The sequence below is a fragment of the Passer domesticus genome, chromosome 5 (assembly GCF_036417665.1).
Source record: "Passer domesticus isolate bPasDom1 chromosome 5, bPasDom1.hap1, whole genome shotgun sequence".
Classification (NCBI taxonomy): domain Eukaryota; kingdom Metazoa; phylum Chordata; class Aves; order Passeriformes; family Passeridae; genus Passer; species Passer domesticus.
In genome coordinates, this window is record NC_087478.1 from 41,702,771 (window position 1) to 41,721,403 (window position 18,633).

Here is an 18,633-nt window from a genome sequence, read left to right on the forward strand (position 1 = left end):
GGACAGATGAGAGGTGTATTCCTCCCTTCTTTCAGAGGAAAAGAACACAATTTTTTTCTGAACCAGGAAATATCTGTGGGAAGTCATAGAGAAATCTTGGATTAGGAAGAATTAACATCAGACTTTCAAGCACAGTGATGCTTTTTACATTGTATTAGTGGGTCTCCACATTGAGAAAAAGACAATGTGTTTTATATATTCCTTTACAGCCTTCTGGCATAATGAATGAACTGACTGTGTGATGGCTAAAAGCCTACATTGTTTAATACCACACAATAATGTAATTTAGGCCTGCTATTGTAGTCTGAAAGGAAGTGTCACCAACTTTCCCAGGAAGTTTAAGAATATTAAAACTGTTGCAAATGGCTATGTACATGCAGTAAAGAAACTTAACCCCCAATCAGTATTGATTTATTTTTTGAAGGTCGCTGCAGCATAACTGGTTTTTATTCTATTTCATAGAGCTGGCTCTGGGAGACAGCATCAAGATGGAACAAATTAGCTTAAGTGAGAATACTTAAGATTTTCTCTTTATTAAGTAATTCCCAGACATGGAGTCAGTGCATTGCACCAAAGGTGTAGAATATAGAGCACTTGGCAGCAGCAGCTCTTCAGCCCAAGAGAGGTTTGTCCTAGGATGTATCAGGAATTTTCACTTTACTCACATTAACTGGGATTTGACAGAAACAAATCTTGAACATCAATCTGCATGTGTTCTAGAATTGCTGTATAGGAGAGTACTGACTGTTTGAAGGACTGATTTATAAGGATTTTCACATTAAACTGCATTGGAAAAAAAGCAGTACAGTTGGTGAAAATAACTGTTAAAAATTATTACATCACATTCTGTGCTCTCAATTCCATCACATAATGTCCCTATCCAGCAAACGGAGTACCTTGATGCTCTAGTATCCCTTTATGATTTTACATATCAACCTTTGATATATGTAAGCTTAGCATCTCTTTGGGAAGGTTTAGTCTTTTCTTCAATGTGTATATGGTACCTAAAAGAGTAGTTACTATTTACTGCACCTTCAAGATCTTTTTTGTGTGATTAGAACTGTAAATAATATTAATAAATGTACATATGTCTGTGAATATTCACTTTGGAGTATGTGTATTTGTTCTTTGTTTAAAGTAGAAATTAATTTCCAACTACAAGAACATAATTATTGTTATAATTTAATTAGTAATATTGTCACATAATTCTTTTTCCAAAAAATAAATTACTATGCTATTATTGAGTAAAGAACATAATTAAACATGCATACATATTGTAAAGACTTTTTAGATCTGTATTTTTTCATATAGAGGTACAGAAAATACTTTTGTTAGAAGGGTAGGAATTTCTCAGCAATCATATAGAAAAAGGAAATGGTTTAGTGATCAGATTTCTGAACGGGTTATTCTTATGCTGGGTTTCTATATTCCACAAGATCTTTGGATCAGAATAAGGCCTGATTTTCAGATAAAAAAGATTGTTTGTCAGAAATTACTGTTCTTAACACTCAAAAATCTACTTTTAAGAAAATACCTAATCTGCAAAGCAAAAATTATACCATGTGCATAGTCTTTAAATGCTTGCTACTGAGGCCAGTCTTAAAATGTTAGCAATAGGTGCAACTAATTGCTTCTATCTAGAAATGCAAGAAGACTAAAACAATGACTGATGGATAGTCTGTTGTGCTGGCTAGCAGAAATAAGAAAGTCATATTCTGTCAGTGAATAATTTTCAAGTCATTTATTGAAAGCCAATATTATAAAATAGAAAAAAAATCCACTAGATTTGATAAAATCAGACATATTTCATTAAAAGTTACCTTCTGATATCTCCCTTGTTAGTGAATTGTTAGTATATTGTGTTCTAATAATTTGGAATTCTCTAAAATCCAGTATTATTGTGTGCATGTATGTGAGTTAGGAGATAGCTGAATACTGCTCAGAGTTTATTGTTTTTGCTTAAATGATGCAGTTCCTATGCAAGTGCTTTCCTAGTTCAGTAAATAATTGGGAGGGGATGTATCTCTTAATTTCTTTATTTTCTCTTCATCACCATTGCATTAACTAGCCATTCAAATTTTTATTAAGTACCTAGTCTATCAAATATGTAATCATTACTATTCTTGGTTGTATCTCTCTGACAACGAAAATTAACCAAATATTCAATGATGATCCCAAAGTTGCAGAAAGAAATGGTGTCAAAACTAGAAATGGAATAAATCAGCAGAAAACTGGGGCTTTGATAGAACAAGATTACATCTCCTGTTGTCTTATCCTTGGATTTGAGTTGGATCAATTTATTCCAGTTCTGAAATTCACTGAATGAATCCCTACAATGATATTTATTCAGTATGCAGCTTTGGATGCTAAGCCTCCTGTACTTTTCACCTTAAAAGTATTAATCTCCAAAGGATGACAGCAATTTTTGGGTTATTTGCATGTTAAGTGGTTGTTCACCATGAGTCACTATCTGAAATGTCAGTGGCAATTCTGATAACTAGTAATCACGCAGCTCATGATTTTCTTAGCATATGTATTTGGCCAAGTGCACTCAAGTTCATTGTGTTAGTTACTATTTAACAAAATAAGGACACATAACTTGTCTATAGGCATTATGTTGTCACATAGACAAGAAAGATGAAGTAAGAATTTTCTTTGGAATATTTGGGATCTTACACCAATGATTTTCAATACATTCACATCATGAATTTATAAGATAAGGTGTTAAATACATGTTTCAGTTCCATACAAAATCCCTTCTGAATAAACAACCTTTTCAGTTGTAGAAAAGATACAAGAAAAGAAAAAAAATAAAGTCAAATAAAGCTGTTACTTCTTGGTTTGAGTTAGAACAAGTTTCATTCCAGCAAAACTCTTATCTTAGCATTCTCATGGTACAAGAGTGGCACTGCAATATCTTTATATGACAACAGCTTGAAGTAGTCGGAAACAAATCATGATGTCCAGTGGGATTGGAGGCTGAATTTCATTTCCATCCAGACGAAGGTATCGGAGACGAGGGATGTTGCCATAATAACCGTAATCTTCTTCTAGGGCAATGGAAACTGGGCATATCTGAGTACCATTGACACCTGAAAATGTAGATCAACAGGTTAGGTTATTTCCATGGGAAAAGTTCATGAAGATATAATTCACTTAGGACACAAATAAAGTAATCTTCCACTGATGTTAACTTGGGAGACTGTTGCTTTTGTTTCCATTTAAATGCTTTGTTGATTGGAAACAAACATCTTCATATAATGTGATCTAGATCAGTGAATCACATATTTACTGTGGTGTAATGATTAAAAAAGGCCATTAGATGCATAATTTATCCTTGGACAAAGGGGATACTAAGTTACAACTACATGGTAAGCATTGAGAAATAGCTCTTTACACTCTGAGTGAGAAAGACAAGATTACTTCTGAAGGGTTTTGAACATCTTATTTCAATGGCAGTACATTAATTTTAGGATGATAATATTCCCTAATGAAGATCTTGCATTCAAAACAATAGCAATATTGAATCAGAGGAATTTTTTTGTATAGTGTTTTTAATTTTTAACATCTTGTACTTTTCTATTCTCTGACATTATTAAGTGGATTTGGTTAATTGCAAGAATATAACTTGTAAAATGGGATATTTTTCTTCCTAATCTGTAAGCTAACAAATCCTCAAAATTCTACATACATCACATGTAATTTCATCACATGTAATTTTTTTATGTACAGATAAAATTTGAAACTAGGGCATCAGTCATTACCCATATTCAGAAGCATTGAATTGCTTGGCCTTTTTCTCTCCTCTAGGTTGCCTCTGCACTGTCACTTGGCTAAAATGTTTTTTATAATTTGTCTTCAGTTGTTAAATAGTCAGGCAGCTGCTGCCCTATTTCAGCCTCAAAATGGCCTCTAGAAAACACTGAAGTGGTGTTTGTTTATCAAAGATGTCAAATTCCTTTGACCAAATTATAATGTTTTTTGATTGATCTAGCTGCTTGAGGATCTTTGCCCCAGACTAACTGAAAAAAAAGTGATTGGAGGACATGTATGTAACAGATTTTTTAACAAATTTCTTTACTAACAAAGACATAGGAAAAAAATTTCTCCCTTGATATTTAGTAATGATACCATGCACAAATCTTCTGATTACAATCCCCAAAATCAGATAAATGTTATGAAGTAAAAATAACAACACAAATTACTTTTTCCCCCATAACTTACTTTTTTTTTTTTTTCTCCCTCCACTTTATTTTGAAAAACTGCCCAGATGTTTGCAACATTTTGGAAGTGGACTCTATCTTTCTCATGGAAACTGGACAAGTACACCCAGTTGGCCAAGGCCCGAAGCTTTTGTTATATCCGTGATAGCAAAATGTGTTTATCTTGTGAAATTTCATTAATGCTGGCAAAGCTTTTGGTATTTTTGGAAGAAACAAGCTACAGCTTATCTTTATGTGTGAATTTACAACATGGAAAGCTTAAGAATTTTCATTAAGAAGGCAGCTATTTAAAGTTTTGGGTGAATCAACACTATCTAGCAGAAAATATCTGCTTTGTTTGATCAGCACTACTGTTCATAGAGACAAGATGTCTTCAAGTGTATCCTAAATCTCTGTCTTCTCTGACCAAAAACTATCTCACTGCACTCATTTTCACTTGGTTAATTACTCCAGCCTTGAAGTGGGGCAGCAGTTATCTAACCACAGGCCACCTAGGAAGAAGTTATTTCCTGATGATGTGTGGTATAAATTGTTTCGGGTTTTATTGTTCTCTTTCCATAAACAACAAATTCCTACCCAAACTATCAGGGGAACAAAAGCCTCTCTCTTTTTTTCTCTCTTTCAATACTCTTCATGGATATATTACTGAATTCTGTTTAAGTGGGAGGAACAGGTTATTCCTTCCAGAGGTACAATTCACCTTGCCATGTAGATCCATGTAGAAGTTGTGTCAGCTTATGTAAACCATTTAGACTCTCTGTATAAATTCAGACAGAGATGAATACTTCCAAAAGGGGACTGGCAGCTCCTTAAGATGGGGTACATTTCCCTGTACAATTATATATCCTTTTCCATTGAGTAGGAGGTCTTTATGACTACCATAAATTAAATAAAAAAATCTAGAATAGTTTATTGAAAGATGAATTCCACCACTTGATAACAGAATTGCTATGTCCTTTAATATTTAAACATGAAACCTAGAGCCCAAGAGGTTCTCATTAATGGCTAATATTGTGTGTCTGCTGAAGTGCAGAAGACCTTTTTCCAGTAAAATTTAGAAATAAAATTTAGAAACACAATTTAGATACATGGCCCAGGGATTTCTCCCTTTCTCTAAATGGGGAATAATATTAGCTTACAGTATCTATCTCGGCCTCCTGGTGTTTTTCCAGGTGGACTTACTGTTTATTCCCTTTCATTTTTCCTTTGATAGCACTGTAATAATACCACCTGCTCACCCTTGATCACTTGTTACCTCATTTCATACCTTCTCTTTGCTTACTTTAACATTCTCTTCTCCATTATTTAACAATTTACCAGAGCCTCACTAGTGTATCTCCCAGGTAAATATGTAGGCATGTGTGTTTTAAAATGCCATAGATCAAATGTGTTGCAAATCTGTTGGAGCCATAATTAGTTTTGGATTGTAGTTGATTTTAATTCCAAAATTAGAATAGTTTTTTCCTCTGTGTATTGAGATCCTTAGGGAAGGAATTACAGGTGAAATTCTTGTTCCACTGAGACAAATGATGAGGCTATCTTTGGCTTTCCTGGGCTTCAGAAGAAGACCTTGTGTCTTCATAAATGGTCTCTGGAGAAATAAGGCTGTGCACTTATATGAAGAATTGATAGTACAAAATAGCATACAATAAAACATAGACAAATGGTGTTTACATAGAAATGCTGATGTCTGAACTCTTGCAATGATAACAGTGTAACTGTGATTCAGCAGTAGTAAATAAAGCAGTGATTTGCAGTTGTGAAGAGAATTAATGTTATAAAAAGGGCTTGTACTGCACACATAAAAGTAAACCTTCAGCCAGACTCTTTTGTGAAGAAACTAGATCAGGACTTTACAGATATTTTATTTCAAACCTTTTACGTTGATAATGTTGAAACAATGACTGATCTTCTTTAAGAAGACAAAACCAATCTGCAGAATTAACTTCTGCTCTTATTGCTCTGGCCTGATGGAATTACATTCCTTGTTTGCAATCCTAAAGGCCCTTTAAGATATTGTCAATTAGAGCAATGTCTCAGGGAGACTATGCCATTATCCCTTACTTCTGGAATGATTATTTTATGTGGTAAAATACCCTTACATGATACCCAAGTTTCATTTAAGGTATCAGGTTGCAACTATTTTATATTCAGTTACTAAGAATTCCCTTTTTTTTGTTTTTTGACTAAAGTCAATTAGCCACAAGCCAACTTGTGCTTAAGTTAACAAAGTTAACAATGATTTTTGAAAGGTGGTAAAGGCATTAAGGAATACAAGATTTGTGGAAAAGCATCAAGATTCAGTTTCACAGGTCATGTGTCATGGGAACTTGAGACTTGATTTTGTACATACCACAAAAGTTAATTTTCGTGGTCTTAAGCTTCATCAAACTTATACAGGGAAGGAAGAGGACTGGACAGCTCTTTAAGACTACCTAGACACAAAACTGTTCTTAAACTGGACAGGCTACATTCCATTGATTTCAATTTTATATCCACTTGAAGTGACAGAATAAAGTCTGCACCTGAGGCCTTGCAGTGAAGCAATTAAAATAAATCTCTTAGTAACTAGGGGGCAATTAAATATGTTCAGAATCAGCATCTGTCATAAGCTTTAACTCTAATTAAAACAGTTCTTGCAGGCCACTTAAATATGCACCAGTTATACAATTTTTAAATTTATTTACATAATTTCACATTTTTATTTTGCCAAATGCAGTGAATAAACATAAATTATCAAGAAGTATCTTCATTTCATAGGTCCTTGTTTTGTCCAAAAGCCAAACCATTCTTTTTAGTGTATTTTTGGACTACAGTGGCACAAAAAAAAGTGGTAAAGGATCATATATTCAATTAAATCACCATGATGAGAAGATAAACATAGAAACTTGGCTTCCTTCTGTGCAGTGGTGAATAAAAAGTCATCATTTTTATTTTGGCTTTTGGCATGAAATTAAGTACTTACTGATTAGATACTTTCATTATATAGAGTATGTAAAATCCCTAACCACCACACCCCCTCTATACCTGGATGAATTTGGAAACAGTCCTGGAAATGAAACTATTAAAACCAACAGGCTTCTGCCACCTTGGGAACAAAACTTCATCTCATTTGCACGAAATTGAAAACTTTTGAAGACATAAATCTTAATGCAACAAATATGATGCAAAATTGGTAAAACACAAAAATATTTTTCTCAGAGAAGTAGTGGATGCCCCATCCCTGGCAAATTTCAAGGTCAGGCTGGACAGGGCTCTGAGAAACCTCACCAAATATCCCTGCTTATTGCAGGAAAGTTGGAATAAATGACCTCTAGATGTTCCTTTCTTCCTAAATTATTCAGTGATTCTATGATTTTAATCACTTTGTCTCAAAGAGCATTTTTATAGTTAAGGAGACATTTAAAATGGATATGGTTTTGAAGGGTCCCACACTGGTAATGCACACTTACTTTTGATTTTGTTGTGATCAAGATGAAGGTGCTCCAGGTGAGCATTGATTGGTGGAATTTTAGTGAGCTGATTGTGGGACAGCTGTAGGTCTAGAATAGATGAAACATTAAACCCATTTGGAGGGATACCATCATCAGATAATTTATTGTAGTTCAGCCTAAGGAAAGTCACTTTGGGTATTGCACTGAAGTAGTTTTCTGGTATAACTTCGATGGAGTTGTTATCCAAAAACAGCTGCAGTGTATTAGCTGGAATGCTTAAAGGCATTTTCTTGAGTGAATTTTTTGCTATGTTGAGCTGCATAAGGTTGTTGAGTCCTTGGAAGGTGTCACTTTGAAGAGCGCTGTCCAACAAACTGTTCTGGTGCAGGTCTAACATAGTAAGGTTTTCCAAGTGGCTGAAGACTCCCTCTGGGATTTTGGAGATTTTGTTTCTAGCTAGTCTTAGCTGTTCCAGACCCACTGGTAATGGAGCAGGCACCTCTTCCAATTCATTATCTTCAAGGAATAAGTAAAGCAGTCTTTTCAGCTTGCTCAGCACACCACTCTCAATCCCACTGTTTGTGATCTTATTCTTGTTCAGATTTATCCACCTCAGATGAGTGGCATTGGCAAAAGGCTTCTCTGAAATTGTTTCAATTTGATTGTTTTGAAGATAGAGGTACCAAATTCTGGCTGGGATTGGAGGTATTTCTTTAAGTCCTTTGTTATCACAGTATAATGCATTGGGGAAACTAGGAGGACAAAAGCACTCCTGTGGACACTCAGAGGTATAGTGAGACCAATGGCCAGGATCCAGATCATCATAAACTTGTCTCACAGTTCGAGTCCACACGGAATTGACCAAAAATAAGAGTAAAAGGCTTGTACAGACTTTTAGAATCATGGTGTTTGCCTTAGAAGGGGAAAAAAACAATTAGCTGTTTCTCAATAAAACTCCCTAGTAGCATACTAGATTAACAATACAATTTTGCATATAAAATAATATTTCCTTTATAAAGAACCAAATTATTTCCTCTAGGAAATATTATTTCTAGAGGTATCTATGGCCTGTTAAGGAAAAGCTGAAAAGAAATACAAAAGGTATAAACAATTCTGTGCTATGTGTTGATAAACATCTCCCTGATTCAGCTTAGACTCTATATTGGCTACCAGTTTAACTGATATTCATGCAAGTATCATTTCAAAAAATATGAAAATATGGATAATTTTTAGATAATAATTTAGTACCTCTTTTAAATTTGTGTAAGCTTTCCTGTACAGACCTATTATCTACATTATATAATGGTTAATCTTCAGAAAAGATATCATTGTCATGATGTTATAAATACTATTGTACTCAGTGTTCCTCTGTTTAAAATTAATCATACCCTCTTTTCTGTTTTTGCTCTCTCTTAAATTATAATGGCATCTGGATCAGATTTTCCAGGGTCTTTTATCTTCATTGAAAAGTGAAAGATCAAATAGTGTTTTAACAGCTGTTTGTTGGGCATGTTCTTAAAAGCTTGGAGGGAATATGTTTGACTAATCCATTCCCTGCCTCACTCACTCTCTCATATCCAAAGTTACAAATTTCCTTCCCTAAAGCAAACAGACAAAACAAATGCCTGTTCTAAATGACACAAAAAATATGCCCCAACCAAATTATATCCACAAGAAGCAAATCCTGACCAAACTATTCATATACATTTATGCATCTTTTAATTATTTTTCCTCTCAATTATTTGCTTTTTATAGCCTCTTCCACAAGTATAATTATGAAAAATATTATCACTGATAATTTACTCAGAAAGGAAATATTTGTGTAGCACAAAAACAGTGCCTTACAAACTCTGTTATCTTTCTTATTGGCTCATGAAGATTAACAAGCATTTTGCAATGTAGAGGCAAAAGATAGCTGAAATTTCTGGTCAAAATTAAGCGGTTGGTTTTGACAAAAATAGTATTTAAACAAAAAGTAAATTCTCTCATAAGATTAATGCATGAGTAAGGTTAAGAGCTCAGTTCAGTTGCTGCATATGATACGTAGTAATTTAATAGTTTTCAACATTGTTATATTAGCAGTAACAAGTGCAGAATCCTATAGCTTTTCCAGCCCCAGAAGCTGCTATCTGGAACCATTCCAAAGAAAGGGACAAATAAAGTATTTCTAAAGAATAACATTTCTATTTCCCACAGTGAATTTGCGACCTTCTTACTCTGTAAGTATTCATAGCCTTAATAACACTTAAAAAAAAAGAAATATAAAGCAGTTTACCTTGTTAGTCAAGTTCCTGGAGCTATCTGAAGCCAGTTAGAAATCACTGTAAACTAACCGCTTTTGGCTGCTAACTCCTGTGTTTGTTTCCTGTCCTCCTAAGAATTAGCAGCATATAAAACTGGAAGTACATACTAGTATTCCCAGATGTATTTCCATGCACACCTTATTAGCTATTGCTTCTAGTTTGACATTGTTGCAGAGTTTGGGCTTACCTCAGCTTTCTTGGATCTTCTTCTCTTTCTATTGGTCCCTGTTGTTAGACTGTAATAGCTTGAGTCAGGCTACAAGCCGTGTTCTAGGAATACAGCCTCATATATACGCATCAGTGCTTACAGCTTTTAACCCCTGAAACAGCTAAGGCACCTCAGCACCTAGGCAGGGAAAGAAGGAAAGCCTGGCCTTAATATCAACCAGCCACTGAGCTGAAGGCATTTGATTTTTTATGTTCTATCAGATGAGGGGAGCTGGTCTAGATGAAACAGGTAGCCCAAAATGTACATTTATTCAAGATTTTTGTTAGAAGATACTTTACATGCAAAGCTGACTTACATCATAACTCGTTCTCATAATACCTGACTTGGCCACAAAGGATTAAAACCAGTGCCATCTGTTTCTACGGAAATATTTTATTTGATTTTTATTAAATGCAGATGCTGTCATGCCATTTAAAGACAAAGTTCTTGATTAGGAGAAGAAGAGAGCAAATGCATTTGCTAAGAATTTTTAATAACATATTTTCAGTTTTTAAAGATTAAATCTTACTTTTTCCTTTTTGTTCAGAGAGATATTGACATGTATTTCTACAAAGTTATAATATTCCCCAGTGTCTCCTGCAATTTTCTTTCCTCATTGATCTAAAGCAAACTCTTTGCAGCCAACTTGCTCTCCAAAGATAGACACATATTTCTCACATTAAGTATTTTGGAAGATTTTTGTTTTCGTTTTTAGTCCAAACTTAAACAACTTCATATCAGGAAAACTATTCATGTTCAAAGCAAGAACAATGACAAAAATATTTTAAGGGAAAATATAATGAAAAATATTGAAAACATAAAATATATATCCTGTTACTTTAAATAAGTTATATTAGTTTTAAAACTTAATTGTATAATTATTTTAATTCATTTTTGTTTGATTTTAACTATTGAACCTATAACAACCTATTTAGTAATTTTTAATCCCTTGCTTCTTAGACTCAGAATGTCTCAAAAGAAATTTAGAAGCAGAAAAGACCAAAAGTAGTCAAAAGAAAGGAAAGCAAACCTTGAATACATAGGCAGCTTTCACTGACTTCAGTAAGGCTAATGTTAGACACATCATAAAGGTTTTTCATTAGTTATATTTGTACCACCATGTTTCTTTATGAAAAAATGCATCCTTAACATCACTAATTTTTGTATTGTTTATGTGCCTAAAAATAAAACAAGAGCTTAAGTGTTTCACTCTGTTAGCACTCCAGGCCCTTTAACACCTCTTAAAGTTTATCACGGATTTCTTACAAAGCAGGTGTAAAACTGATTCCTTCATGCATACTGAATATTTTCATAATTTAAATTAGATTACATTAATTAACAACTATGCCTGAAAATAAAGGTTCTTCTTTTAAGCAGATGTACTAATTTTAGGCCAAAAGCCATAAAACCCCCAAATTTTCATTATGAATGTCATTTTAAACACCTGGAAGTTAAAATGTTTAAGACTTGGACCTCCTGCAGCAGAGCTGGTACTCCACATTAATGACAAGGATTGGCAGCTGTAGTCCATCCAAGGGAGATGGAGGGAGGCAGAGGCACCACTATGTGAAATTTAAAATAGTTGTATGTCCAATTGTGAGCCATTTAAGGAGGCTTCACTGTGAAAAGTGCATCTATGATTCTTGTAAACAACAAGCAGTTTTGCAGTATAAATCTGGTTTGCTTTTGTCCTAAATCCTCACAAAGTGTGTAGAGAGACTATGGAGGCACTGAGGGACTCTTTGTCACTAAAGAATGAGCCGAGTCCATCCCAAATGTTATACTGAAATTGCAAGTCCTGATGGCAGATATCTGCTGTGTCACACCTAAATGCATGTTGCCAGATGTTTACATTTAGCAACAACAAAAAAGATTGATTTATCTTATGCTTCATGGTGGTGGTCTGAATTTACCTGCTATTTTTACCTGCTAATTATGTCCAGATATTAATTATGTTATCACAGAACTCCCTGGCAAAGGGACTTGCTGTTTACCTTGTGGCAGGCAGTGGTACTATTTGTATGAAATAATGTTCAGCAAGGGGTCACAATCTGCCCTTTGTGGATTTAGAGGCAAGTATTTGATCCTTATCAAACATGTTTCCATCCCATTCAAAGGAGGAGTCCTTCACTAGGAGAAGAATATATTTTCCAAGACTTTCTCAAGAATGTGAATTTCCTTTTCTTCTGATGCAAGCAAAGAAGAGAAAAAGACAAGAAATGTCTTCAAAATCAAGAAGCAAGAGTGTTTACAAGTGTTGTATGTATTCATACATGCTCTCAAAAATTTTTGAAATATCTCTGCAGAGACAAGTGATTGCCTAGGCATCTAAGCAGATTTTGCAGAAAACCTTCTTCCCATTAAGCCTTCAAGATTATGCATATATCATGCATTTGTTGTGTTGAGTCCTTCATCATCTGGTGTAAAATATTTCTTATTTAAAGGTTGCACTTTATAATGATAAAGTTTTACAGCCTAATAAAAGACTGTGGCCAAGATTTTCAAAAATGACTAATAATTTGGGAGACTTTTTGTTTTGCGTATCCAACATGAGACTCTTTCCAGAACCTCATTTTCAGTAAGAGACAGCTAAGAATTTTGTGTTAATGAGGTAATTTTTAACTTGAGAAGCTGAGTGCTCAAAGGCAAATATCAGTGAAAGACGAAGTGCTCCTGAGACCATGAACAATCTCTCAAAAAGTAACAGTATGACATGTATTTGCGCAACAATAAAAGGAAGTGGAAAAAATATTGCATTAAAAATACTGTGAATATCCACCCTCATTTTTGGAGATAATTTTTAAGAGATATTGTTGGGTTTCTTCAAGTTTGAGAAAGATGTCTGAAGCTATTATGGGATTTTTACTGCATGTGTCTCCTTTCAATCCACACTATTAATCAAGAGAAATTGTATTTAAAAAGTATAAAAAAGCAAGGAGTATCAACAACTGCAGGGGGTATAACATCTCCTTGAGAGAAGTAATGAGCATGCTTCAAACTAAAACAGCTCACAACCTTGAGAAATACTAGAAGAGTGAAAAAGACAGGCTAGAAAGACCCATTGGGAGGAGAAATGGATAACTGGGAGTGCTGTTTGGAGCTGTTCTGTTTTAACATCAGAGCTGCTGACAGTGAAAAAGTGCATTGCTTTCTCTCAGTAATGGCTGCCATATGTCTCAGATTGAATTAGAAGCAAGGTCTGTTAAGCATCAAGCATGTGTATAGTTCATCACCAGCAAACCCAGGAGTGTACTGCAGGCAGAGCTTACTCATTAGCCCTGTGGATTGCTCCATTTAGCAAAGGGTGAAGTCCAGGGTGTCTGAATTTGGGCAGTACTTTACTAAAAACTGTGTGTCGTGCTCCACAGGACAATCAATTCAGCTGAAACAGACTCTTGAATTATCTTCATGATTACTAAAGAAAAGGTAGTACTTCAAAAGCTGAAGACAGTAATTCCAGTTTGTGTATCCTTCATTCTATACTCCTAATAGTAGCTCCAGACATCTTCATGGGAGTGTTGACTTTTACTGAGGGTTCAGTCTGCCTCTTTCACTTCTGGTAACAGGCATGTAATGATGTCTCTCTTTCTGCATTGCTGATCAGAGTTTTACCCAGAGTCAAAAAGACAAAATTTCTATTTCCAAACAGTTCCCTGACCACCAGACAGTGATATATCTCAATTAATAATATCTGCTGCTCATTTTAAAAAACAGCCAAAGGTCAGCAAGATCAAAGAGTCTAAAAGAAAGCAGATGACTGAGCCCTTCAGGCTAGCCCAAGGGATACTGCAGACAGATCAAAGGACCAGCCCAGATGTTCCAGACCCTGCTCCTATGGATGTATTTTACTCTGCGTCATTCCTAGTGAACAAAAGTTAAAACAAAACAGACTTAGGAGCAGGAATGGTGCACCTCTGCTAGAAGTCTAGAATTAGACCTCACAGTGGAAGAAATTGCATTTCTTATTTAAATAGGCTTTTTTTGTGCATATGCAGGCAGCTAAGTATAGGGAGTTTTATATGGGGAGCTTTCAGCTTTGATCAAAATACATTGGTTAAAGAAGCCCGGGGGAACAGTTTGGCTAGCTTAATTTGTTCAAAGGGGATGTCACCTGACTGCTTGTTTATATAGGATTTAAGATATAAGATCCCATTCTAAAAGTCCAGAAACAAAACTTTAGCAGTTTACTTTCTGCACAACTTCACTCCCTTATCAAAACTGCAGTGGGAACTGAGTAGCTTAGCTGAATGTGATCATTGCAGACCAACACATTTCAGAAAAGAACAACTATGGAAAAGGGCTCAGTTTTATGGGAAATATATTGGTCTCCTGAATATGCTTCATTAAATAATGTTTTGGCACTCTGTTCGCTTTCTCTCTGGTTTGAACTCTTTACCACAGTGACACCAAAAAGTTCCATGACATAGTGCCAAAATCTGGTATTTGTCTTGGCTTGCTAGGTCTACTTTAATAACTATGGAAATGTTACTGTCAATCTCTTACTTTACTTTGTTTTCATGATTTCAACAATTTCATCTCTGAAACAAATTTATCCTACCCTGTGACTCTATTTTTAAAATGATAAATGTATCTCAAATTATCTAACATGCATTTATCAATTACACACATATATTGAGTTGCTGGGACAACGTGTAGCTATTTAGATGATTTATATTTTCCAGACAACTAATGGTAAATGAAATATGCATTATTGATCTGATGTCCATTCTGTAAACATGCAGAAGTTTTGTTCAAAAGGCCATCAAGGATTAAATATTCTGAGATAAAATAAGGATAGTGAAAACAAACTGGTTTTAGTATCCTTTAATTATATCTTTATCCTTAATTTATGTTAACTTCTATTTTCTTGTTTCCTTCTGTTGTTAAAGAAGTCCAAAAATATTTTAATTCAGCTTCATTTTAGGTCCCCACAGTAAGAAAATAGATTTCAAGAAGTTTAAATTTATGCAAAGTTCTGTCCTCCAAAATGAATGACAAGGATTGCCTAAAAGAGAACTACCACAACTTAATGAAAAAGAAATTTATTCCCTTTACTGTAATGATCTGCTACAGTGATTTTGTCACATGAGAAATTCAAGGTTCATGGGCTTTTTTAATATTTAGAAAGAAAAACCAAATGGCATAAGCTATATGAAAACTCAGCTCTTATTTTCCATTAATTGTAGTAATTTTTGCTCTAATTTTTAATGCAGATACTCTTGGGAAATACTGAAATTAAACATTAGATTATGTGATTTTTATTTTCTTAAATTGCGATATCAGGCATTGCTTTCAAGAGCTGGTATTTCCCAAAGCACTTGAGTTTTCTTCCAGAGTCCCAACTTCAAACTCAAATCTCACCTCACTATGACTACTCCAGGCACTGATTATCCTTTCAGATGGAACATGTTGAAACTGAGTCTTTAGTGTGTAGATGAAATTCCTCAACACGCAGCAGCACTTTGATGCAAACTGGCACCACCTTTTTCTTTGAAGGCAGCTCTGGAACTCAGCTCCAGGGAGAATTCATCACCCATCCCTGTCCAAGCACCATGCAGTGGTGCTTGAGTCCAGAGCCCTAAATAATGACCCAAATAACCCTAAATAATCAAAGGGGTGCTCTTCAACACTACCTGCCCTTTTCTTAGATGATGCCATGCTCTTCTTGGTGGCAGCTGGGAATCCCAGCAGTAAATGCCTAGGTCCCTTCTGTTTTTGTGGGTAATACATACCTCAGCTCAAGGCTGTCATTTCCATTAGGAGCAACACACCTTTCCTTCTTCTGAATTGAGGGTGGGAATAATAATATTGCAGGGAATGCCTCTTCTTACCCAAACTTAGGAACCTGTACAAAAACCCCAAAAACACAACTCATTTTTTATACACAGGTAATCACAAATTCTTCTTCAAATCAATGTAGCATTGCACATAATTTTGAGAACATACTGGTCTTACTGTTTGTTTTTTGACAGCAAAATGTCTGTAATGATGAAATCTAAAAGTGAAGTTCAGGAGACTTCTCTTCAGGTAGTTTAGAAACCATTGTGTGTAGTAAGATGGGTGGCAAAATCATATGATGTGCTACTGGAAACATGATGGAAATAGGAAATTTGATAGACTTGTTTATCTTCAAGACAGCTTATTATTAAATTGGTTTATAACGTAGGAAATTTATAACGATTTTCAGTACTTCTGTCTGAAATATTTTGCATGTTTCAATGAAAGTGTTGTTATGATCAACAGAAATATTTTTTGCAAGTATTATTTATTAGGTTCCAAAGTGTCTTCATAGTTATTTGAATACATGCTCTGGTCAGGTTGACCAAATACCATTTCAGACTTGTATGCATTGCCCCACACTGGGATTCACAGAGTAAAGGCAAAACTACTTTTTTTCGCACAGTGGAGCAGCTCTCCTCTTCTTCTTTATTTTCTGCATTTCTTTAACAATTTCAGCATAAAAATTTAGCTGTACCACAGAGGTACCACATAAGAGAGATTATACTTTAAAAAATACTATTCTAGTAATCAAAACTTCTTAAAAATATATTATTTGATTTGTAGATTAAAAATTCAAATTATGAAAATGAAGATAATTCACCTCTTAAAACAGGTAGAAGAGGTTACACCCACAAAGCATCATAGCACTAAAAAGTAGCAATACATTTTAGCCAACAATTACAATCTTATCCCCAAACAGTGTGATAAAAAGTGCTCCAGCCTCTAAAGCTGCTTTTCTTTACATAATGAAGTGATAATTTGCCCTGGTACTTGAACCTGATCTTTCTATATTCAAGGTGAGTGTCCTAAAGTGCAGCTAGCACTCCATTCTCATTTCAACTGATGTTAAACTTTTCAGACTAATTAGAAAAGAGAATTATTTCTGTGTGAAAGCCTTAAAGTCTACCAATTAAGTAATTTTTCTTATGGATGGAAAGCCTTTTAACCAATATCAGAATCTGAAAAAAAATTCATAACCAAAATGTCCTCCATGAGCACTCTGTCCATCAGGATGGCACCATATTTGCGAGTGCTGTCCCACATGGGAGAGTTGGAAGGGATGGATCTCTGATTTCACTGCCACTACTCAGTAAATCACAAATGTTAAAATGGGAACAGATTTTCACAAGCCAGAAAAGGTATCGAAAGAAAGATTCCACAGTTCCTGCCTATGGAATCTATAACTAAATCTCAGCTAAGTTAAGATTTTGTGAGTATCACATGAGTTGGAATTATGGACTGGAACCGAAACAAGACATTTTCCACATGAATTTTCAAACTAAACTCTTCAGCTCTAGAACTGGTTAGTAAAATTGATATTTTTCCCCATTGGTTACTAGTATTCTTAGAATCACAGGTTCAGAGAAGTTATAAATAAGTTTGAAGAAACATCTGAAGGTTGTTTAGTTCAACTTCCTTCTAAAATTAAGGCTAGCTTCAAAGACAAATCTGTCTCTTAGGGCACTTCCCATGAACGTTACGAAAATTTCTGAGGATGGAGAGTCCACAGTCTCCTTGGGCAATCTGTGACAGTGCTTTATGAACTCACTGTGAAGATTTTTTTTGTGTGTCCAGCTCAAATTTCTCCTTCTGGAACTTTTTGCCACGGTTCCCTTTCACCATGCACCCTGAAACTGGACATTTTCTGTATCACTCTTTTTGGCAGTGGCAGAATGCAGTAAGACATGGACTGATACATATGGTATCTTCAGAGAGGCTAAGGGAAGTACCTTGGCAGTACCTGGAAAGAAGAAGGTTGAGGGAACTTCTCTTAACAGAGTGTTATCTATCATGAGTTGGACTGTTCTCAGCCTCACTGTTCAAATTTTGCATAAAAGTAATCAGTGTACTGAAACAAGCTGAAAAGAATTATACTTTTGTGTTGTTGGATTACAGCAATCAGGTAACATATCTCATTATCAGTTTGTACTCTAGAAGTCTTAGTTTTTACTATATTTTTCCATGAAGGGAACAGTTGGGTTAAAAGATCTCTGGAAATGGTTAAATATAATTTCTCATTCAATTTGCATTTTTGGGGGGAGTTTTACATGCACTTCTTATTTTTCTATGTTACAATGCCTAGGTGCTATTCCGCAGTGATTCCCACCCTGATGTGTTCAGAAAGCCCCAGATTTAAACTCCATTCTGCAATTAAAATTCTAGCCAACTTGTAAAAAATTTTACTGTCAATCCTTCCTGTACATGGGTAAAAAAACAGCAACATTTATGAATTCCAAAATGAAAAAAAAATAAGGAGGGAAACATTTCTATTGTTTTCTGAATCTCTCCTTTTGTTTTAGTCCCAGGTTTCTTTGTGAATTGTGTTTTGATTTTGAACATCTGGAACTGGCAACGTGCCAACTAAATAGTTTGGTATGAATTGGTTTGGGGTTTTTCTCAGAGGTGATAGTTTCTGCTTTTGCTATAGAAACTAGCAAGGTTTCTGCTTGAGTGTTTAATAGTCT

General features: G+C 34.9%; 1 protein-coding gene across 2 annotated transcripts; it reads right to left on the reverse strand.

The window, feature by feature from the left end:
• Positions 1 to 1,270: 1,270 nt before the first annotated feature.
• On the reverse strand, positions 1,271 to 10,292 carry KERA (keratocan). 2 transcript variants are annotated; one of them, XM_064421572.1, is made up of 3 exons: positions 10,148 to 10,292; positions 7,676 to 8,570; positions 1,271 to 3,092 (listed from the first exon to the last, which is right to left on the reverse strand). In XM_064421572.1, exons 2-3 carry the CDS (start codon positions 8,559 to 8,561, stop codon positions 2,920 to 2,922), a joined length of 1,059 nt encoding a protein of 352 aa, XP_064277642.1. In that variant the 5' UTR covers positions 8,562 to 8,570; positions 10,148 to 10,292; the 3' UTR covers positions 1,271 to 2,919. The 2 variants fall into 2 exon arrangements, with proteins under 2 accessions (XP_064277642.1, XP_064277643.1); XM_064421573.1 differs by lacking the exon at positions 10,148 to 10,292 and adding an exon at positions 9,933 to 10,089.
• Positions 10,293 to 18,633: the final 8,341 nt, after the last annotated feature.